Consider the following 25,767-nt stretch of genomic DNA (forward strand, 5'->3'; position numbering starts at 1 on the left):
TCAGTAGTATCAACAAATTCTCATTGACATAACTTTCCTGTTTGTAAAAGTGATCTCTAAGCTGCTTGTTTTGATTTCTGTGAGGGTCGTAAGTACACACTTCGTGTTAGAAATTTTACTTTGAAGTTCTGCCAGGAAGTTTCAGGATCAATATTGTTATGCTGTAACATCTTGAAATTATAACCTCTGACAAGTAGTATGCAGTTAGCTTCTAATTACTTAAATATATTATTTTTATTAGCTTGCATCTGTTGCTGTGATATTCACTCCAAAATGTGTGAATGGTACAGCATAATGTTAAAAGTAAAGGCATTTTAGTGATACTTCTTTATTGCACAAAACATCATTCACTAATGTTTATTCAAATTCTTTATAAGTTTAGTTTAATTTTCCCTATATCAAGTATAATTCAAATTGATTTTTTTTCACTAGATATGTTTTGCTTTTGTTGGCAAGAAACATTACAATGTTTACTCTATAACTACTAAATATGCTTTTCCAGTACAAGCGAAATCTGTCTGGTAATGAAGATTTACTGTCTGCAGCATGCTTGAAGTGAATAACACAAGCTGCTGCAAAAATGACCATCAAAGTGTACATGTTTGCAATTCAGTGAAATTGAGTGAAAAAAGTAAAGTGGGAAGGCAGCTGCACCTGAAACCAGTGTTTAGTTTGGCATGAGTATTTTTTAAATGTAAATGTATAGTATGGATCAAAATAACTATTCTAATTTTCTCTAATTTTGTGTTTGATGAAAATTAATATGTCATAAACTATCAGCATAATTGTAAAAGTCATTGTTTTAATGCATTGAATATTAAATACGCAACATTATCATTTGGTTTCAAGTGCAATCCTTCTTGATTTTTTAATGGATTCTTATTTATCTTTGTATGTTGATTGCATGGAAAACTAAACGTAAATTTCTTTCTATTTCCTTCACATCAAACCACAGAAACATGAATCATCTGTTACCATACTGGGATTTTCATTTGTGTCATTTGTTTCAGATCTTTTCTGACTTGTGTCTGGTATCTTTTTACAACTATTTCTAACTATTCATCTTTACAAACAGGCCATTACACCAGACAACATCATGGGATAGCCATTCATGTCTTCCAAAAAATGGAGGTCTAACATTTGAAGAATCTCAAAATAAACGTCCTCATGTAGTGACTGAAAATCCTGAAGAAGAAGCTGCATGGAGCTCAGAGTACAGTAACAGTGATGATGAGGATACTTTCATAGAGCACACAGAGGTAACTAACCACTGTTTCAGTTATTTAATAAAAATCGGTATACTCACTGAGCATACCTTACAAAATGAAATGGCTTCACACACCGTTTTCTCCCTCTTTTGTTTAACCAAAATATTTATAGCTTCATAAGGTAAACCATTCTTGTGATTTTGCTAAGCATGTCACAAAGGACATTTCTCATTTGCTTTTTTTTTTTTTTACGATGCTGTAAGACAAAAATAAACATAATGCATATACATGTTGATGACACTGTACTTCATTCAGTTCTACCATAGTCAAGTATAAGTACATTCCTGCTGCATTATTAGATGTCAAATCTACAAAATAACTGAATCATCAAATTTATATAACTGAAATCAATGTCTCTCCATCACCAGTATATGGGACTTCAGTATCTGTGGATTCGATTGTTCACTAAATTGGTTTTACTGGCTTATATTTATTGTGTGCAAACAGAGACAGAATGTAGCAGGTGAATTTGGGACATTTAGCCATTGATAAACTTTCCAAAACCAAGTGGAAATCTTCAGTTTATTTTTTTGTAAAAGTACTCAGCATGTGCATGTAATTATCATTTCCAGTCATAATGCTCTCCAAGACTCAATTACATCATTAATTTTGTAATTCATTTGTAGCTTCTTCCCCACCAAAAAACTTGGAGTAAAATTCCAGAAACAGTTTTTATGTAGCAGTATTTTAAGGTAAATTCCCCCTCCCAAAGTAATCATATGGGCATACCTCTTTGTTTCCTGGATGTTACTTAATTGTTCTGCAACTTACTTGCAAATAGCAAAGAATAAAGTGTTTACACTTTCCTAATTTTTTGGTTTCCCAAATAGCAATTATTTAAAAACTCACATTAGTAGTTACTTCATCTGCACACTTTTTATACTTTAAGTGATTGTATGAAATTTAGTTTCCACGTGTTGCATAAGCTATTTTGTTTCACTACCTTTATATTTCCTTGTAAAAAAACTAACTATCCTCTTCTTTCTCAATCATTGTGAAGAGCACACCTGCCCCGAGGACAGCCACAAGTGATGCACAGTGCAAAAATTGAACTTTCTTATGCATAGGCTTATATGATTTCGTTATCTTCCTCTCTATCTCATGGAATAGCTAATCTCCTTATGCTTAATGGACTAAAAGACAATGAATGCTATGCGGATCAAACTCACATGCTCTACATTTCTGGCATGTATTTCCCATCCAATGTGCATTTATTTCGATATATGAGGTGTGATAAAAAATTAATCGGAATTTTCATTTTTCTTAAAGAATCTTTGTTTTTTCATCTTCATCATCATCATCATCATCATCATCAACAACAACAACAACAACAACTACTACTACTACTACTTTTTTCACTTAAAAGTAATCCCCTCAGATATAATAGACTTATGCCAGTGCTTTTCCCAATCTCAGAAGTGCTTCCAACACTCACTTTTGTTATGGTGTTCAGCTCCTTCAGTCAGTTTTTTTTCCCCTCATCAATGGTGGCAGCAGGGAACCATGTTCGGCAAATACAGTGGGCTGAGACAACATAATGGTTTTGTTTTTGTCAAAAAATTGTGAACAAGCATTGAAGTGTGAGTGAGAGCATTTTCATCACACAATTTCCATGAGTGGTTTTGCCACAGTTCTGGTTATTTTCTCCTGATTACTTCCCACTGTAATCTTACCCTCCCACATATCACTATTAAAATTTTTCTTAGTGACTTCATTAGCTTCAAAAGCTTCAAGAGGCGTAAGATTTACAAAAGAAAAACATTTTACTTATCTTCATTTTCTCTTGTTGTTGGCTGCAGTTCTCGCATCTAGGGGTACATTCTTGTGGCTGAATGTTGACTTAGTGGGTTCCAAATAACTAAATAACTGATGAAGATTTGACTGTATTACTCTTGAATTTTATTCTATGTCATATTTTTCAGTATCACACAGTCTTTACAATTTCCACTTCTATCACACCGAAAATTACATTTTTAGTGTCAATCATAAAAACACGCTGAGCGAGGTGGCGCAGTGGTTGGACACTGGACTCTCATTCGGGAGGACGACGGTTCAATCCCGCATCCGGCCATCCTGATTTAGGTTTTCCGTGATTTCACTAAATCGCTCCAGGCAAATGCCGGGATGGTTCCTTTCAAAGGGCACGGCCGACTTCCTTCCCCGTCCTTCCCCAATCCGATGAGACCAATGACCTCGCTGTCTGGTCTCCTTCCCCGAAACAACCAACCAACCAACCATAAAAACACATCTGTTTCCATCAGAGGCAGGCGCACTACTACTGCTTACATTCTGCGGTACTAACAATATTCCAAAGAGTTTAGGAAACAAAAGAGTTACAAATTTCCTCAACAAAAGTAGAATCTTTAGCAAATTATATTATTATCTTATAAATGACTCCAGAAATAAATTTAATAATTCACATTATATTGTGCAATTAATAATAGGAATTTTTAGGTATGCCAGAAATTCCTTAATTTCAAATATTTCTAAAAGAAGAGTAATTTTAGCTGTACATACTGATTGTAACAAATTAATTTCTTTTTATACATTTTAGCCTGAAATATAATACATCGTATACAAAATCAAATGAAATTCTTTCAGTGAAACAGCTGACAGTCTTCACCTATGCAAGATTTAAAATACCTTTTGGTATCACATATTTCTATAAAGAAAAAAAAGGGGGCAATGCTAGGTTTATACTATTTCGCGACAGATTATAAGGTTTGCCAAACAATGTACAAATGATGCCCATGATAGCATATAGATGTATGGAAGTATCTGATACACAACATATTAGAGAATATATGAAAAATATCTACTATACAACTTGTAATCCATACATATAGCAGGATATAGTACTCAGATTTCAGATCTGTGGAACATACTGTCACAAGACAAATAATATAAGGTCAAAACTACAACATTTCACCACTAAACTATAGAAATAATTACAGAGACAATGTAAATTACAAGAATTACAACTGGTAAGTTAACAACCCCACAATCAAACCTTCAGAATCTTAGAAGAGAAAAATTTCAGAGCCTAAAGTGTACGATGAGTGAGCCAACTTGAAAAACTCACAATGATGGGTACTGACCAGAAGAATATACTCAATCATGAGTAGGATTCATTTAGCCATATAAACCATAGTATTTAAGGATATGTTGTTTCATTAAAGAACAAAATAATGGAAAAATATTGGGGTCTAAGTTCACAATGTGGGAATCGACCCATGAATCTGAACCACACTGGGTACAAACCAGCAAAAAATGTTTCGACACAACAAAATAAATAAAGTTCGTAATCATATCAATAAGTTCAATTATGTGAAGAGGGTAATTGTAAGAATCATCTAGCCTTAATCAATGGTTGTCCACTTTCCTTGAGCACAAAACAGAGCTAAGCGTGAGTCGGTCCACAACTCAAGTTCCAACCAGATACAATATTGCAATATTCAAGATAAATACAAGTAAACAGAGTCATAATTAGCTTGAATGATGACTCAATCCAGTAGCTTGAGAACCAAAATCAGAATATGAAAGCAGATACGCATACATATTGTTATATTGTCTACACTAGTAAATGTCTTCCACACTATTTGCTAAGTGTCCATACAAACTAACCTACATACATAAAGTCTTAGAAGATTCATTTATAACTGATAAAAAAAATACATACTGATTTAAAGTTACATAATGTATTGGAAAGTCAATCCGCCTACTTGTAAAAGTATACATTTATGCTGAATAACACTATCTGTAGCAGTCTTGGCTAACAATTCACAAATATCAGTCACAACACTGATTTAGTTGACATGTGCTCGAGTACATTACCCGGCTCCTATGATCTCTTGGAAGTTGACTGGTCCAGCGGGGTCCAGCCATACAGCAGTGTGGGGAGTAGATCCACCCACATCTCTCAGTTTCCTCCTTAGAGTTCTCATCATGCACCCCAGTGTATAGGTAACTTTCTGTCTTGCATTCACATCAAATCGTGAAACATTGTACTAAATATGCTGTTCAGTACCTTCTTCACATCACACAAGATATACTGTCCTTAGTCATTTATTAAAGTCAATTATATGGGATGCATGTCAGCTGTGATTAAAAAGTGTTCACATATGAAACATTAATATTCAGAGTTAAATGCAATAAAAAATGGACTGATAAGCTATTACACAAAGATATGCTCAGATACCATTCCTAATTTTTTTGGTACTAATTATGAATATTGTCCTGTTTCAAAATTGCAAAAAGATCTACTCATTTAGTGTCATGGTATATGTGTATCAAATTCTAAAGCACAAATCTATTATAGAACAAATTATATAGTGTATCATAGATTTTAACTCAGTCAATAAATAAGATAGAACTCTAAAAATCACATCATCTTACATACTAAATTCCAGACAAATGAAACACAATTATATAGTTCTATGAATTTACAAGTAGATTTAAACTCAGTCACTGGATAAGATCGAACTTTAGAAACTGCATGATCTTGCACATTACATTCATGACAAACAAAACATGGTTATCTAGTCTTATAAATCTAGTAACAGTTTATATTTCCTTCTAGACTAGGGATTATTATGCATTCATGTTCGTAGGTATTGTTCTCTATACTAAATGTTAAAAGTACTTGACATTTTATGTACTTGCTTTGCTTACCAGTAGCTCCTCTTATTTTTACACATTCAATGGGCATTTCCACAAAATTCTTACTATACTTGATCTTGTCTCTAAATTGTTCAGATATGCCACAAACTGGGCTACCTGTATCAAACAAATAGTTCCCTCCCCACTGATCAATCTTAATGTAAGGACATCCAAAATCTGAATCACCATCTCTGTTCATAATCAGTTAATCACAGATAACTCACCTTTACTGCTTGGATCATTAGTCTGCATTGAATGACACCATCTCTGTTATTAGACACTTCATAAAAAACATCATTTTCAATTTCATAAAATGCTACAGCCACATTATTTTTGCAGGATTTTATCAACTTTTACTGGTATCATGGCATTAGTTTGGTTACTCTTGTTGTCAGGGAAAAAATTGAACACACTATGTGGGTCCCACAGCACAACTAACATCACTTATTACAAAAGGAACACAGAACATATTACTGTCAAAATCACATTTCCTACTTAAATCTTCTTCACTTCATTCCACCAATTTGGATACAAATTTTGACTAACTACAGCTAACTTATTCCAGACTGCACATTTATCTGTCATCATCAATCTTGTCCCAAACAAATTTCAAAGGGTTTTCATCTTTCTTCTCTAGGCTTACAGATAACTCACCTTTACTGCTTGGATCATTAGTCTGCATGACATTAATGACAAACTGCTTTGGCTGGACTGGTATTCCATGTCTCTGAGATTACAAACATCACTTACCTTACATGTATTTGTAAATAACTCTGAAACTTCACTGTTCTTAAACTCCACAAATACTGGCTGGACTGGTATTCCATGTCTCTGAGATTACAAACATCACTTACCTTACATGTATTTGTAAATAACTCTGAAACTTCACTGTTCTTAAACTCCACAAATACCTGATAATCATCATCATCATCATCATCATCATCACATTCTTCCAAAATTACTTTGACAACAAGATCACCAACAACACAAGTCTCTTCACCATCAAAGTCACACACCTCACCCACATGCATTTGCAACAAGCTACCAATCTCAGACTTACCAGCCTCAGTTATTTCACAGCTCTCATTCACATGTACGCCAAAAATACCATCTAATTCAGATCCAATACAGCCATCACCTGTTTTACACAGGTCAATAATTCTGTTTGCTCACCAAGAGAAGAAATCATTAGTACACACTATAATGAATCACCCTCCTCTAACATTATCTTTTTTTTTATTTTTTTTATATATAGATAACCAATACCATGTTCACAATCGATTCTTGCATAGTTAAAATATCTCAGCTGTTTCATTAAAAAATTCATATGATTTTGTATACGATGTATTATATTTCAGGCTAAAATGTATAAAAAAAGAAATTGTGTTACAGTCGATATGTGCTAACAGTTAAAATTTCTCTTCTTTTAAAAATATTTGAAATTATGAAATTTCTGGTATACTTAAAATTTATATTAGTAATTGTACAGTCTAGCTCTAGTTATTAAATTTATTTCTGGATTTATGTATAAAATAATGATATAATTTGGTGAAGATTCTTCTTTGGTAAAGAAAGTTTATAAACTCCCTTGCTGTGTAAACTCTTTGGAATAATGTGAGTACCGGAGAAAGTGAGGAGTGGTGGGCATGCCTCTGGTGGAAGTAAATGTTTTCTAAGTTTGTCACCAACAATGTAATTATTGTTTTTTTAAGTGGAAAATGTAAAAATGGAGTGATGTTGAAAGATATGGCAAGGAATAAAATTCAAGAATAATACAGGCAAGTCTAAATCAGTTATTTGGTCATCAAGAACCTACAAAATCGAAATTTCAACTGTAAGAATGTACTCCTAGACAAGACTTTGAGCTATCAACGATGACAACAAGGTAATGAAGATAAGTGAAAAGTTATTCTTTTGTATATCTTACACCTTTCGAAGCTTTTAAATCTGTGCAAAGACAGAGAAATTTAGTAGTGATGTGTGGAAGGGTAATACTACAACACTACATCAAAATTCTCATTACTCTCACATTCTGGTTTGTGATTAGTATGTACACCACTATAACTAAACATAGTATTTCGAAACTTTTGATCAAAACATGAATGGCAAGTCTGATATTCCTTCTGTTCAACTTCAGATACCTGTGCCACATTATTAACACTGTTGTTATTATCTAATAGCAAGTGTAAATTGGGGGTCCTGTACTTATTGTGTATCCTCGCCCCAGAACTGTGGACCTTCACTGAGGTGGACTGCCATTGCTCGAATATTTAACTCTGTGATTGTTTCTCCTATTAAATTGCCCATTGTTATACCCATTATTCCTATTCTGCCGATGTTCAAAATTTCTGTCGCTATTACCATTTTGACCCAGATAGAAATTACCATTATTTCTGTTTCTTTAGTTATTATCATTGTGATCTCTATCATTTTGATTATTATGATACATGCTTCTTTCTACTGCCCCATCCAGCATATCAACATACTGTAAAAATTGTTCAAGGAAGTCATCAGGTCCATGTACTAAATCCCACTGCAAACTTTCTGGTAATCTCCTTTTTAGTGCATCAATCAATGTCATTTCATCAAATGATTTGTCAAGATGTGTTAATTCCTTAAGTTGATTCTTACGTAACTCTTTCAGGGTACTGTCCCTATTCCAATGAATTGGACCATTCAGAAGTTCACTTTTAATTCTCCCTTGTTCAGCTTCTGACCAAAATTTATTTAAAAACCTTTTTTTGAAACTGTGATATGTTTCCCACTGACTTAAATTTAGATTTACCCAAGACAGAGCTTCACCTTCAAGACATCTTTTAACAAATTTAATTTTTTGATTGTCAGTCGTGCCCGACACAAAACTATCTCTACAGTTTTTCTTGATGCAATAATTTACCAACAGCCCTATGTATTGTAGAAATTTATTTTATAAACTTCTTATGTGCTATCAGTTTCGGCATTACATTGACGACTATGACGTGTGGGGCCTGAAGATAGCATCAATGTAATGCTGAAACTGGTAGCACATTAGAAGTTTATAAAATAAATTTCTACAATACATAGGGCTGTTGGTAAATTATTGCATCAAGAAATACATGCCAGCCGTTTTCCCACGGTCCATAATGGATCAATGAAGATTATCTCTACAGTGGTGCAGAAAATTCACTGGATGTAAATTGTCTGATGGAAAATTTTTAATTGGAATGTCTGACCACGCAATACCATTGCTTGAATAAAGATTTTAGTGAATACAATTTTCCTGAACTACTGAAATTTAGCATACTGCTTTTCAACATTTAAAACTACTAAAGTTCTCTTCATTTTTTCCTCTACGGCCTTCTGCTGAACTCTGATGTCAATAACATTTTTCTCGTGATTTTCAGATTGGGCAACTAACTCATTTTCTGAAACATTTTTTTTTTTTCCTCAGACATCGACTTTTTAATCCATCTGACAACCCATTTTTTAGTGCCAAAACCTGGTTACTAGGTTGGTCTAGTTGGTATTGTATTTTACTATTGTTTTCAGTTTTTAGGTTAAAATACCTTTTGTTATCACATATTTCTACAAAGGAGGAGGAGGGGGGAAGGGGGGGGGGGCAATGCTCGAGGAGGGTATACCATTACAACACGAATGGTGCACAACTTCCAGATAGGATTCCTTATCGGTTGTACGACCATAAGACAGGAACTCATGATGTGCTGTCCCTTTGAATTGATTAAAACAGTGAGAAGAACCTTCACATGTGGTCAAACTTTTGGATTTTTTTTCGGTCTTGGCTCTTGAGGCAGTTTCCATTGGGACAGTTGTGCCTTGGTTTGGACGTCATACCCGTATACCAATGTTTTATCACCTGTTATAAGGTTCTTCAGAGGTTCTGGATCATTCTCGACTTCATTCAGCAATTCCGGAGCAATGGTTACTCGACGTTGATTTTGGTCGAAATTCAACAGTTTCAGAACAAACTTTTCTGATACACATAAAATGCCCAAAACATTGGAAAAAATTGCATGGTATGAGCCAAAGGAAATGCCAACATCATCAGTAACCACTCTGATTATGGTTCGGCAATTTTTCTGAACGATTTTCTGTACTTCTTCCACATTGTCATAAAGTAACTGATATGCTAGGGTGTCCAGGGCAGTCATCGTCTTCTAGACCATCATTGTCACATTTATACCACTCATTAACTCTTGTCTTAAGTGTAGTAGATTCATGAAAAGCCATAGTCAACATTTCAGATGTGTTGCTGCACTTTATTCCACTTATCAAGCAAAGTTTAATGCAAATTCTTTGGTCCACCATTTTTTAAAGTAAAAATTTCCTGAGCACTACAAAACATGAACAACCTTTTCGACTGTAGAAACTAAACTGAATATCAAAACAGTTGAAAATGCAAACATACCTCAGGATAATGTGTACCAACAAGATAAAAAATATTTGAAAACCAGATGTATAAAGCCTGCAAATTTAAAAAATTCCCATTACTCTTTGATCATACCTCGAAAGCCTGCCCCAAATCAGTTCTCAACAAACAGGCCATTCAGTTGCTTCATGCAACCAGGAACACTTGTCAACAGTTCAATATCTCTATTCTTGTTTGCAGTGTGAAACCTGTCACTCCTATATGGGGACTATTTTGCTGTACTGTTCTTGTAGTATCTGTCTGATTTTCTCTTATCATTCACCAGGTCATTTTTCATGTGGTTTTGGGAGTCTTTAGCTGCAGAACACATGTAAAAAAATTCTCTTGGTATTCAAGAGCCAGCATGTCCAAGTTAAAACTTGATCTTTTGAATACATTTACCAACTTCTTTGTCAGAAGATAATGGTGAATATCGTTGAAACTTCAAGTTTTAACTTAGACATGATGCAGCTTGAACAGCAAGATAATTTCATACAAAGCTATTCTCAATGTTTATTCCACACAGTATTTATTGGCCTCATCTTTAAATATGCAAAAACTTGATAAAATTGTTGCCCGTTCTGGAATGGATTCTATCAGGTTGTAGAACAGGGCTGGCCATGGCGTGCTAAACTTCAGGTGGGACAGGTGTGCAGGCCATGTGTGGGCTAGGGCTCAACCTGTGTGGGCTTTGCTCGTTCCTTTCTGGCAGTACTCAGTACAGTGCAACATTTCATTAGTATTGTGGTGAGGCAGTTTTTGGCCTCCATAACTATCTTCAGATTGGCGGAATTGTGGTGTCAGTGCTGTTTATCTTTTGCTACAGTAGAGTCTCGATAGTTCGAGGTGAACGGGACCGGAACCACCTCGAACTATCGAAAACTTGGACTATCGAAATTTAAATGGGAAAGAGAAATATTATTACATTGTAAGTAATACAGGTCAGAATATGAACTTTATCAAAATAAAAGTATTTACACATGCATTTGCATTGGCAGAATAACAACAATTATTTATTTAGGCAAGTAATAGTGAAGTGTCTTTTTGTTTGGCGAAGCTGCAATGTTTTCTCGTGGCAATGTCACGCCACCGTCTCAGGAGCAGTAGGTCAGTTGGTACCACCTCAGGCTGTTGTTCCATGTAGCATATGGCGGCCTCGAGAGCAGCGTAACCATCGGTGCAGCCTCTGCCTCGTCATCCTCATCACTCTCACACTGTGATGGAATGTTAACCATGTCAATTATAGAAGAGTCTGTCACTTCCAACTGTTCGTCCGAATTTAACCACTCGCCTACTTCCACCTCTTCTGCCTCTTCACACCCTGGCAATCTTCTGATTAAATTACACAGTGGATGATCGACTTATCTGCTAAATCTTCAGTTTCTGTGTCTGGCATACTTTCCTGTAGAATTTTCCTCCATGACTTAGAAATTGTGTCTGACTTTATTTCGCTCCTAGATTTGCTAATCCAGTTCACGACGTCCTTCAAAGTCACTTGCTTCAAAGCTCCTACAGTGCTTTCGTTGTCTTCGGAATACAGGATTGACTGTAGCTATCGCCATCGATACTTTTTTTTTTAGACATTCCAGAACGCCCTGATCCATGGGCTGAATGAGACAGGTAACATTTGGTGGGAAAAACAAGGCGCGGATACCGTCGCACTGCAGTTCTGCTGCACTTGGATGTGAGGACGCATTATCCATGAGCAAAATTGCTTTGCATGGCAGTCCCCTTTCCTTTAAAAAATTCTTGCAGTCAGGTACAAATGAGTTAAAAAACCAGTTCTTGAAGATTTCCTGATTCATTCAGGCGTTATTCTGATGTGCATAGACAACCAGAAGAGCTGAGATGGATACATTCTTGAATGCTCTTGGCTTGGCAGACTTCCCAATCACAACTAGTTTTAGTTCTAGTTGCATTTGAAGCTGCCATAACTGTGAGCTGCTCTTTGCTTTTTTTGTGCCCAGGAGCACTTTTTTCTTTACAAGAAGCAAGTGTTCTCGCTGGTAACATTTTAAAATTTAGCCCAGTTTCATCACAGTTATATATTTGTTCATTAGACAAATTTTCGTCAGTTACAATTTTTTTAAACTCGACGATAAATTTTGAAATGGCCTGAGTGTCACCAGAGAGTTTTTCTCCACATACGTCTAGTTGACGCACTCCATACCTCTTCTTCCACTTGTTGAGCCAGCCCACACTAGTGGCGAAATTGTCATCTCCTTCCTGCAGCTGGTTTCTGAAAAACAAAGCTTTTTCTTGCAAGATTGGGCCAGAAATCGGAGCACCCTTCTGTCTCTGTTGGGTAAACCACATGAAAAATGCCTCACTTGTTTTTTCGAAGTCTGACTTCATTATACTTCTTCGACTGAGAGATTTGTGTGAGCGTTTCTGTGAAGAGAACTGTTCCAATTTAAGTCAGTTTCTTCACCAGTCACCAACAGTAACTTCACTGACACCATATTCGAGAGCAAGTTTTTTTATTGTTTCTCCTTTGTCAAGTCGTCTTAGTGCTTCTAATTTTAGAAGGCACAAATTTCCTCATTTTTGTTACAGCACTCATCTTTGTAAGGTGTACAACGGAACACACAGTCAACAAACAAAACAACACAAAACACTGTACAGTACAGGTACTGGGAACTACAGCAGCGTATGAACTTCCCAGTTTTTATCGGTAGCAGCCGGCAGCAGTCGGGGTATTTCGTGCCATACTGACAACAGATGTTCATGCAACAAGGCAGCGAGCTAATCGTCAGTGTTGATTGCATTGTTGTCTGCTTTGTCACTGAGCTGTACTCTCCCTATCTATCTTTTGCAATGATTTTTTCATTAACTCTCAAGACACTATTGTATTTGTTTGTGGTGTGAAGATCATTCACAGGTCCAGTGGCTGTTTGCACAAAAAGAGGTGGTCTAGCGATCTATCATCACAAGCCTTAAATAATGAATGGGAATGACAGAATACAGGGATGAGAATTTTGTGTCTATATATATTCAAATACGCACACAGTTCTCATCTCTCTATTCTGTCATTCCATTCCTTTTTGTCTATTGGATGGCGAAAACTAACATTTTTCTTACACCAGGGACATGTGCGTGCCGCCCCCCCCCCCCTTTTCACACACACACACACACACACACATTCTGTACATCAAGAAGAACTTTGTGCTAAATTTGTGCACAAAATTTGAGTCTGCTGTAAGGAAAATGTTAGTTTTTGCTGTCTAGTAGACACTTTGTTTTTGTGATGACTAGGAAATAAAAAATTAAGTAAAATATACATTATTCAAAAATTGTCATAAGAACTGTGCTGCAGGAATTGTTGTAAAATATCTCATGTCAACAAATTAAAGCCACAGTGGATGGGAGTCATCTGTAATGTAACATTATGCACTGCCTTTATTTTCTTTCCTCTGCTAGTCACTTGTGTAACATTTACATCTGTACTAGTTTAGCTGTCGATATGAATTGCAAGTTTTCAATAAATTAATGATTTGAGACGTTTCTGGCATGGTTTAAGTGCTAATTAAGAATTAATATTATTGATATTCCAACCTGTAGTTTCTATACAAATTAATAATTTACTGTACTGACAAAACTCTAATTTTGTATTTAGATTTACTAAAATGGGCCATTCTGCAATACCTGACTGACTGGTTTTGTTTTACAGGGAGGTAGGTATGTAGCTCTGGCTGATTACTGTGCAATGGGGCATAGTGAAGTCTCCATGCATGAAGGTGATACCGTTGAATTATTGAAGGTTGGCTGTGGAGGATGGTGGTACATCAGAGTATCAGGTCTGTTGATGTCACAGCAAGGCTTGCTCATGTGTTGGTGAAATTAATTTCCTTTGGATTTTTTTATTCAGCTTGTTATAATGTGATACTCATCTCCAGCTTCTTGCAACACATATTCAGAGAATCATTTTATTGATGCTCATGTAAGTCCACATCAATTGCACACTCCTCTATTCGTAAAAAAAAAAGTGTAAAAGAAATATCATCAGTGGAAGGCCTAGTTGGATTTCATTTCAGTTCATGGTTTCTCAAATCAGTCAAAACCACATTGTTATGGAACCAATATCATGTCAACTGAGTATTACATAAAGTAAAGAAAAGGCAACCACTCATCTTCAGCAGAGTGATGTGTGATGCATACACACATGCAGCAGGACATTTTAACTAGCTTTTGAGCCCTGGGTCATCATGTGTCAGGAAGTACACACATTCACACACACACACAACCGCACAAACACCCAAGTGCTTACTACTGCAGCTGCAGTTCGTCATTCGCAAATATGATTGATTACTTTGATGGAGCAGTTTAGTGTTAATTTCAGTGGTAATTGAATTTTAGGTATTTCAAATAATTTGGCTATGTGGTAATATGGAGACTGCTTTCATCAAAAACCTAATAGTTTGAAATCCTTTTCTTTTGAGATTGCCTGTGGAAATGTAAAAATGTAAATATTTATGTTTCAGTTATTAGTTTTCCTTGGTTGTTCTTTTTTCTGATGTTACTCACACACAAATAAAGAAAAGATATTATGTGGACATGTGTCCGGAAATGCTTAATTTCCATGTTAGAGCTCATTTTAGTTTCGTCAGTATGTACTGTACTTCCTCGATTCACCGCCATGATTTCATACGGGATACTCTACCTGTGCTGCTAGAACATGTGCCTTTACAAGTATGACACAACATGTGGTTCATGCACGATGGAGATCCTGCACATTTCAGTCGAAGTGTTCGTACGCTTCTCAACAACAGATTCGGTGACCGATGGATTGGTAGAGGCGGACCAATTCCATGGCCTCCACGCTCTCCTGACCTCAACCCTCTTGACTTTCATTTATGGGGGCATTTGACTTGACTTTCATTTATGGGGGCATTTGAAAGCTCTTGTCTACGCAACCCCGGTACCAAATGTAGAGACTCTTTGTGGTCGTATTGTGGATGGCTGTGATACAATACGCCATTCTCCAGGGCTGCATCAGCGCATCAGGGATTCCATGTGACGGAGGGTGGATGCATGTATCCTCGCTAACGGAGGACATTTTGAACATTTCCTGTAACAAAGTGTTTGAAGTCATGCTGGTACGTTCTGTTGCTGTGTGTTTCCATTCCATGATTAATGTGATTTGAAGAGAAGTAATAAAATGAGCTCTAACATGGAAAGTAAGCGTTTCCGGACACATGTCCACATAACATATTTTCTTTCTTTGTGTGTGAGGAATGTTTCCTGAAAGTTTGGCCGTACCTTTTTGTAACACCCTGTATACACAGTGAAGTCATTAAGGTCCAGTACTGACTTTCCTTTTTAAAGTGTGAATGTGGTGCAATGTCTGCTGACAGTAAAGAAAGTGTACATCACACTTTGTCCACAGTCCTAGCACTATCAAATTTTATCATAAAGTGCATTATCAGAAAAGATACACATCTATGACTTATCTTCAATTTTGGGTCATTCTGGTAGAGCTGTATTTTGTCACCAGTTACAGACTCCTGATTTTGACCTCCTGAAAGTATATTTACAAATTTATTTGTATGCAGTGCATTAAACATGAACTCCCTTGTTCATGGGCAAGTATCTGACTGAAAAAAAATCCTCCTGAAAGATATTAGCAGTGACCACTGCACCAAATGTGAATGCGCTAATTCTTGATTTGCGTCATCCTCACTCATTCTCTGAATATAAAATACATTTTCTACAGTGTGAATGCTACCTTTCAAATTTTTACAAAAACAAGGGGAAAAAAATCCCTTTTCATGCCATCCATTTTATTGTTTCTCATTACATTCATCTTTGAAATTTAAACTGTTTTCCTCGTATTCAAGACAATCCTAGAAACGTTTTCTCCTCTCATATTCTAGTACAAAACATGGTTCTGAAAGGATTCAGTAGCTTTCTCATGTGATGAATATACTGTCCAAGAATATTTTGCTTGACATTAGGGAATAAAATGTGTTTCAGGCAATAAACAGGGTGAAATAGGCAATGAAGTATTAATTAGATATTTTTCTCTGTCAAATAATCAACTGTATATCATGTTACATGACAGATTTCTTTAGGAATAAGAATGACGTGACATTTTCATTACTAATTTCATTGATAACTTGTGGCAAACAAATTATTGTATACCATTCACCATCAGTTATTCTTCACTCCCCTAAAGCAGTGGTTGTGACGTGAAGAGAGTATCCAAAGCAACAAGCAATTTTTTTTTTTTCATGAAAGTGCTGTGGAACATACCACTTTCGTTGATTTTGGTTCATCTTGGAACATCCAAACAATTGATTGTAGCTTAGTTACTGACCTAGTCTGACTCGTCAGAGAACAAAGTGTACAAATATGTACAATTTTTGCCTCCTGTAATAATGTTGTATGTCAATTCTGCATTTCCTCACATTAGTTGATGTGAGCCTGTTTTTGGGCTTTGCTCAAATTGTGTGAACGTCACTATAGACAGGTCTCTTTCACACCTACATCTTCAAGCGAAATCGAATGTACCACAGCCTTCAACATGTCCACAGATGCCGCCCTCTCACGGCAAGTCACAAGTCTCTTCTCCTGTCGTTGGGCAGCATCGATATTTTTTGAAGTGATGTATGACTTTGGTTGACCATCATGAAATTCATCACTGGCTGAAGCACAACCGCAAATTCTGCAGACCAATAAACACCCTTTTCTGAAAGTGATTGGTTATCAAAAGCTAAACAAAGTGTTCCGAGATGTCGTCGTTGATTTAGGCCATTACAAAAATCATAAAAACATAGCTCAGTAAAAACCTTCATGTGAATTTTCCATTGTTTCACAACACTGATTCTTTAAATGCTGTCTAAACAAATAACTTCCCAATTTCTGAATTGCCATTGTTAAGAACAATATATGACAAATAATAAAACCTCAGCACTGTCTAGCGGTCATTTGTAAAAACTTAAAAGGCAACCCTCATAGCATCTGTTGCCAAGCTCCTGAAACAAATTTCATTTTCACATAAATTTTATGTATGATTTTATGACCTAATAGAGCACTGTGAGCATAATGGCAAAAGATTACGCAACTTCCGTATAAGCTACTCACTGGTTGTAGTTTAACTATCTCGGAAATTGTGGGAAGTCATCACACTTAATCTCTCCTCCTATTACGTGAAATTCTGCATCTTTCTGTTTGCTGCTCATGTTCGGTCTACTGATGTAAAGAGTTTTCTTTATATTTCTATTTTTGGAACCATTGCTTCATGCTATGTGTAAAATGCACAGTTTATTCCTGAAGTGAATGTAATCTGTGATGGGATCGATGGTGAGAAGATGATAAACTGTACCCAACTCCTTACACCAAAATTAACTGAATTTAACACAAATTTGTGACTGACTGTTAGGACATGTAGAAATGTTCTTGATTATTATATTAACTGATCTGGCCATGTTCAAGTTATATTTTTCACTTTTGTTTTAAGTGGTCAGCTCCATTAAATTAGTGGTACTGTTTTTAGAGTTTATATGGTGATCTTTGATGAACAGTGTCGATTATTGAACTTACCATGACTTTTCTTAATATCTTTGTAATTAGTTTTGAAGAGGAGATGATTTGTTTCTTGGATATGGTGGTTCTCCCAGAGTAAAATATTTTATTGTTGTAAATACTTTTGGATTAAAAGAAACCATTCACCAAAAACCAGAAGCATTGAGTTACTGACAGGTGTGTGAGTGCATGCACATGCTTGTGAGCCCATACCCACACAACACACTGCCAGTTGAGGTGGCAGTAGTGTTGGGTGGGGTGTGTTGATACAGCAGTTATTGGAACCAGTGGGGAGTGGCGCACACTGCAGGTGATGATGGGGCAACAGAAGGTATGAAGAGTATAACTGTTGGGTTTAGGATGTGGGAACAGTGGGCTACAGATTACGGGAGTCAAGGATTTGTTGCAGTGATAGCTTCCATCTGCATAGTTCATAGAAGCTGCTGGTAGAGGCAGAAATCCAGATGAACCAGGTTGTGAATTTGGGCATGATATGCTCAGCTGGATGTTGTGCCTCCAGGTGGTTAACTTTGTTCTTGGCAACAGTTTGGCAGTGACTATTCATCCTGGTGGACACCATATTAACGTACAAAGTCTGTGAAGTTTTTGCAGCAAAGCTGGTATATGACATGGCTGCTTTCACAGGTGATGGAGGTAGAATAAGCCTGTGGCAGGACTGGAGTAGTAACTGCTGGGTAGGTGGATTGGGCAGGTCTTGCATCTTGGTCTACTTCAGAGATATGATCCCTGTGGCAAGAGTTTGGGAGTGAGTGGGGCACAGGAATGGACTAGAATGTTACATAGGTTGGATGGATGATGGAACACCACTTTAGGAGTGGGATGGATCTTTAGCGGGATGTTCCTCATTTCAGGTTGGCATCAGAGAGTGAAGAATGCCGTGTAGGCACCCATGGCTGGCCACAGATTTGTTTCCTTCTAAGGAAAAGTGGTTGTGAGTCAGGATATAGTTGGTAGGGTGTACAAAGTGCTATCAAACAGTAACAGGAATTTTTTAATTTCACGAGCTTTGTACATCTGATATTTTTTATTTGGTTGGTACACATGTTCCTGATGTATGTTTGTATATTAGCTGTTTTGAATAATTAGTTTATTGTTGACATTTGAAAAGATTATACATTTTTTTTAGAGTGCTCGGTGAGTTTTCATGTAACATACTTCATGACAATGTGGAAGAACTAAAGAAAATGGCTCTTAAAAATCGCCATATCACCATCAGGGATGTTGCTGATGATATTGGCATATCCCTTTGGCTCACGCCAACCAATTTTTCAGATATTTTATGCGTTTGACATGTAGCAGCAAAATTTGGTCCAAAATTGTTGAATTTTGACCATCACATAGCCATCGCTCAGGAATTGCTGAATGAAGTCAACAGTGATCCAGAACATCTAAAGAAGATGACGAAACATGGGTAGATGGGTACAACATTGAAACCAAGGCCCAATCATCCCAATGTAAACTGCCTGAAAGGCCAAGACCAAAAAAAATTCGACAAGTTTAATTGCATGTGAAGGTTCTTCTCACTATTTTCTTTAATTCAGTGGGATAGTGCATCATATGCTCCTGCTCTGCGGTCGTTTGGTGAATAAGGAATACTACCTGGAAGTTAAGCACATTCGTATGAATCAATTCAAAGAAAATGACCAGAATTGTGGCAAAACCACTTTTGGTAGTTGGATCATGATAATACTCCTGCTGATTCCTCAATGCTTATTCACGATTTCTTGGCAAAAAACAAACATGTTACGTTGTCTCAGTCACTGTATTTGTTGGGTGTGGCACCCTGTGACTTCTTTTTATTTCTGAGGCTGCAGAGAACCATGAAAAGAAGTCATTTTGCCATCACTGATGCAATAAAAACAGAATTGCCAAAGATGTTGAACACTACAATGAAAAGTGGGTGCCAGAAGTGCTTCCAAGATTGGAACAAGTGCTGGCACAAGAGTATTATATCTGAGAGGTTTACTTTGAGAGGGACAAAGTTGATGTTGATGAATTAAGATTCCTTAAGAAAAAAATATTCCTCTAATTTTTTGATTACACCTCACATAAAGAATGAGCTGGTGGGTTTAAAGTCTGAAGAATGTTCAGAGAGGTTAGTGTTCAATATCAGCAAGGCCATGGGTGTGAGTGTATTGGAAGATGGCATCAACAGTGAGGAGTAGCAATACAGGAGATAAAGGGGTGTGGGGACAGTGGAGAGTCAGTGAAGGAAGAGGTTAATATCTTTGATGTGGGAGGCTACGTTTTAGGCAATTGTTTGGAGGTGTTTCCCAATGAGAGTGGAAATTCTTTCAGTGGGAGCACAATAGTCTGCCACAATGGGGTGTCTAGGATTGTTGGGTTTGTGGATTTTGGAGATCATGCATACTTTGGATGTGTGGGGTGTTGTTGGGGTGAGGAGGGAGATAGACTTGGGGATCTGTGGATTTCGGTAGCGATTGTAGGTTATGTTGGACTTCTGGGATGGGGCCGCTGTCAGTGGAGAAGTCGGACACTTCGCGGAGATCTTCCATCAGAAAGTCACTGCTATAGTTAAATTCTTTTATCTTGGCGGTTCGCGCATGCCCGCCCAGACGCGGGAGATTGCTGCGTTGCCAGTTGTACGTGCCAAGAGAAGCAGCGCCATAGTATAGTTCGCAAACTTACATTTAGGGGGGAGCGCGCAGTTTATGAAGTAAAGCCATCATGGCCGCATTAACCCTTTCGCTGCTACAGAGACGTGCTCCCTGCATTCCGCGATGTGCGCGATTTTGTCATCATTGCACTGCTCGCCTGTGCAGACACATGGTGTTTCGACTGCTTTGACACACTTTATCATTCGATTTCACAAAAACTATTTGGCCCAAAAATTTGATTTTTACACATCTTCTTGACTGATACCTTCCCCCCATAAATGACTTAATTTTGTTTCAATGTTCAACGCAGTTATTATGAAGCATTAGATGTAGTAAACCAATGCACAAAATTTTGCAGAGGTAAAAGTTCATAGCGTATACTTTCCGTATGGTCCATTTTAGTTGCCACTAGAAATTTCAAAAAATTATAGTCAAATGAATAAAATTCATATTGTTTTTAAATAAAGAAAATATTAAGCATCGATCAAGGTTTGCCCTCAGAACCATTACGCTAACGCAGCTCGTCATGCAAAATATCTCCCGGAGGACCTTAATATATCATGCAAAATACCGACAAACACTGTTGGTATGATTATGAATTACTCACATTTCGTCGAAGTACAATAGGAAATAAACAATTACCGCTGTTCTTTATTGCGAAAAAGCAGTTAGTGAGAATGATACAAACACCTTTCCTTGCTATCACATGAATTAGGAGGCTTATTGCTTGTTTGGTTTAATTAATTAATAGAATATGAAACAATTGGTATAAAGAATGCTTTTTTCCAAACTTTCTATAAAAGAAAGTCTGCTATCAAGACATTGCTTTTGTTCAATTACTTTATTTATGACTGAATGTTTCTAAAACGGAAGACACTTGTCCGTGCTCTGCACTGCAGTCGAGCTCTGGCAACGTCGTTCTCTGTTCATTGGCTGACTGTGTTTTGTGACGTCAGATGCGCAGAATGAACCTAAACTCAGCCGCCGTCATAAATGACGTGCACTTTAGTTGTCGTGACACTGATGGAGTCTGTGTCTTGAGGGAGGATGATTAGGTCAGGATCTGTTTTCAGGTTGTGTATAACTGTCCTTTCTTTTGCTGGAAGGTTAGTGTTCTTAGGAAAGGACTTGGGGAAGGATGGTGAGGCAAAGAGTTGGAGGTATGGAATTTAGGGAAGATGACAATGGTGCAGTTAGCTCGGGGGGGGGGACCATGGTTGCATGGTGGTATGAACTGAAAGAGGCATTGTTGGAACTAAGCTGGCTTTGGTTGTTGTGACTGGTGGCAAAGAAGTGTTTCCACTGTGGAGCAGGAGAGTAGGTCTTTGACAAGTCCAGCCTGGTTGTACTTAAATGTGAGGCTGAAGATGAGGCCTTTGGGTAGGACTGAAACTTCTGTGGACTGAGGTTTTTGGTGGAAAGGTTAACGAAAGTGTCTTGGGCTTGCTTGGGTTCTGTATTTTGTGAGTGCTGGGAGGAAGTTTCAGATGATATCATACATTGAAAAGGTCAGCTAGGCAGGGTCTGGGTGCTATGAAGGATTGACAAAGGGTTTAAAAGAGAGAGAGATTATTAATTAATCACCGATGCGTCAGTTCTCAATTGTGTTCAGGAGACATATGGGATTGTTGACCCAGATTGCCTTCATGCAACAGAATCCTCGATGAAAATACCTAAGGGACCTATTTGAATATAAAAATGGAAATGAAAGCAAATTAGTGGAATTTCTTAAGAGAAAGATTAACAGATCAGAATTTGAACACTTTAGTGGTCTCCCAAATACAATCGAGACACCACAATAAAGAGCAAACCTGTAACAAAGCTCATGTACCATTAGAACATCATTTTTGGTTAGTGAAAGAAAAGAATAAGAAGAAAATTACTATATTGTGATATATTAATATATTTTGAACAAATTGGCATTAAACTTCTAAACATTGACAAATACACAATAAATGCATGACTTACATCTGATATTTATTTTGTGGATGGCACTTTCCAATAATCGCTGCTTTGTCAGTCCATTCCTTCTTAAAATTAAATGTCCTTGCATGTGCGTAAGTACATTTTATTCACACCCGAATTACCGAAATGTTTGTTCGTCGTTTCACATAGTTTTTACACAAAATAAAAATACAATTTGTAGCAATGCTATGCATTACGTCTTAACATGTCGGCGACCAAAAATTCAAGGGATAATGAAGTCTCTCTAATATTTCTTGACAAAAGATAGATTGTTCTTTCTTCTGTTTTGCAGCTTCTTGCTATCAAGTGCTGCGGCAATGAGTTTTAAATATCTGAGCCCAGTGGGTCATAGTGTTTGTTTAGAGTAATTAAACGCTGGACGCGCATCTTGGTATGGGCACACATAAAAAATAAATAAATAAATATTTCATCTCTTTACTCTTGCGCTGTGATGCTTAGCATCTTTACGAACTACAGCTCGTTGGCTGTCCTTTTCTTTAATGATTAATATCTCACATGCAAAGTAGCTGAAATCCAATAATATTACATACTCCACTCCTGTCACAGGCGTGTCCTACTGTATCTGATTCTGGGCCTCCTGTGAAATCAGCCATATCATATACCAAGAATTCTGTAAACACTGCACTGGTTTTTATGTCAGTACGACTACCAGCCAGCTGTCCACCAGGATGAATGGGAATCACCAACTGTTGCCAAGAATAGGGATGACTACCTGGTGGCACAATATCAAGCTGAGCGTAACATGCTCAGTTTCACTGGCTGCCTCACAACCTGACCATCTGGATCCTTCCATCCTCCAGCACCTTCTCTGAACAACGCAGATGAGTGTTATCCTTGCAACATGTACTTCTCTCCCATAATCGTCCTGGCCTCAATCTCCGGCAACCCACTGTCCCCACACCCTACACTCAACAGTTGCCCCTTCCCCATCCTGTTGCTCCCTCCCAGTTCACATCTTCACATCACTTTAAGTGTGTGCTGCTTCCCACTGGCTCTGACAATCACATGCATCACCCATGAGCCTGCCATTCCTCCGCGTCACATTGTTAGCCAGCAAACTGGCTGCCTCCCTCTGAACCAATAGCCACCCACCCCTAATCCCTCTTCCTGCATCCCAACTGTCTCCCCCTCTGCTAATCCCATCTGACATAACCCCACCACAACATAGTCCATCTACTGAAATGCAGCCAGCAGTGGTAGCACTGTGTGTTCAGCTGTCACCATGTAGATAAGTGTGTGTGTGTGTGTGTGTGTGTGTGTGTGTGTCTCTAGTTCGAAAAAGTATTACACCAAAAGCTAGCCAGGTTTCCTTTCTTTTTGTGTGTACCCATCGGTGACTCAGTGCTTCCACTTTTCAGAGTAGTCTCCTTTAATCGAACAGTATTCAGCATTTACGTGCTACCAGAGCTTGCCTACTCCATCACATACCTCAATGTTACTTAAATTGCTTCTTCAAAATCAATCCATTGACTCATTTTAAGAATAATTTGTACCATGTGTGTCATTCCCACCCATCCTTTAGCAACCTCTCAAGGCACAAAGTTAAATTTCATATTCTTTCTCTTTTCTCAAAGCTAATTTCTCTATCAGCATACTCATATTTGGCAAACAAATTACTTATGTGATTAATTGATATGTGTGATAAAAGATATATGCACCACCTACTAGATAGCTGTTCGCTGTACTGATTACCACTTTGTTTCCAGAGCATACTTAGGACTTTTATTGTTCAAATAATGTAATCATGTTTTATGATTTTACATGCCACGAGATGGAGTTCTCAGAAACCTAAGTCCGCTATAAGAAAAGAAAGTGACAGCTGGAAGTTTGTGTGAAATACTGTTTTGATATCAGTACAATAATACATGTGTATTTGTCATTATCTGATGTTCCATTCTGTTTTGCTTGCAGCATCACAACTGGAAGGATGGGCTCCTTCTGCCTATTTAGACCCACTAGGTAGAAAATCTTCCCGAAATTCTCAGTCTCTTAGTGGTCGAGAGAGTGGAAGATCAGCAGTAAATCCTCCAACGGAATAATGATGGAAATTCTTTTACATGCATCTGCTACCACCATTCCACTTAAAGTTACAGCAGGTTCCTTGTTGCCTTCATGAAGAAAATAAGCAAAAGGATTTAGCTTGCATGGTGATTAAGTGTACTTAAAAATGAAGAAATTTGTATCCAAACTTTTTGACATTTTTGATGGTTATTATGATTTAGTATTCAAGGCAAGCAAACATTTCTGTACTCGATCAGAGTTCCTGTAAAACTGACAGATTTTGTTGCCGGAATAAGGTGCAGGTCATAATTTGCTGTAACTTTAATTGTTAACTAGTGTGTAAGTGTATATAATTAAAATAGATAAACATTTTTAAGAAACATTTAATTATTTGATAGTCATATGTCAGGAACAATTCTAGTCCTGTGCACAAATGACAAGGACACCAAAAAGTGTTTTGTAAAATTTTATATGCAAGATATGTGCAAAATTTATATTCTGTTAATATTTGCAGTCAGGGTTTAAAGGATACATTCCATACTGTTAAATGAACATTTGAACTTATTTTTATGGAAAACAGATACAGGCAGTTGTTTTACAAACTGTTTGCTGTTTTGCTGTTCACCTGTTGCTAGTGGTTAAACAGTTTGTTTGTTACATGTTGTTATTAAAGATAATGTGGGAAGTAGTTATGGCTCAGAAATTAAAATATTTCTGTGCAGTTAAAGAATCTTGCCAAATTTTATAAAATTTTGGCTTTCATTGTATTTATTAAGTTGTGTGTGTGTGTGTGTGTGTGTGTGTGAGTGTGTGTGTGTGAGAGAGAGAGAGAGAGAGAGAGAGAGAGAGAGAGAGAGAGAGAGAGATGGGGATGCTTGAATGACTATGGGTATGAATTGTGCAAGCTTAATTTTGGTGCGTATGTGGAAATGTTCCGTGTAAAAATATATATGCCATTACAAGGAGATGTACATAGAGCATATACATTATCACACACACAGAGCACTAACATATTCATCAAAATGGTGAACTGATTCCTCTATATAAAATGTAATGTGATTTTACTAAGTCATTAATACAGCAGTTAATATACCAGTACAGCCTACCATCCCTTATTATATTTCATAATTTATATATAAATTTATAGTACCAATGAAGATGTTTCTCATTTGATAAGCAAGTGTTTGTGTCATTTATTTACAAATGTGTAAATGGTGATGCCGGGATGATTACAGTAGATGCTATTGAATTCCATAGAAGTTACATAAGAGCCTCTGTTCCATTT

General features: G+C 37.0%; 1 protein-coding gene across 1 annotated transcript in view; it reads left to right on the top strand.

Moving 5' to 3' along the window:
- Positions 1-24,793, top strand: part of LOC126470487 (guanine nucleotide exchange factor DBS-like) — a 234,674-nt gene extending 209,881 nt beyond the window's left edge. Inside the window, exons 20-22 of the mRNA XM_050098360.1 lie at positions 1,076-1,259; positions 14,003-14,129; positions 24,393-24,793. Coding sequence (XP_049954317.1) covers positions 1,076-1,259; positions 14,003-14,129; positions 24,393-24,520 — 439 coding nt within the window. The 3' untranslated portion in view covers positions 24,521-24,793. The remainder of the gene's footprint in view (positions 1-1,075; positions 1,260-14,002; positions 14,130-24,392) is intronic.
- The last annotated feature ends 974 nt before the right edge of the window (positions 24,794-25,767 follow it).

The sequence above is a fragment of the Schistocerca serialis genome, chromosome 1, assembly GCF_023864345.2.
Source record: "Schistocerca serialis cubense isolate TAMUIC-IGC-003099 chromosome 1, iqSchSeri2.2, whole genome shotgun sequence".
In the NCBI taxonomy this organism is placed as follows: domain Eukaryota; kingdom Metazoa; phylum Arthropoda; class Insecta; order Orthoptera; family Acrididae; genus Schistocerca; species Schistocerca serialis.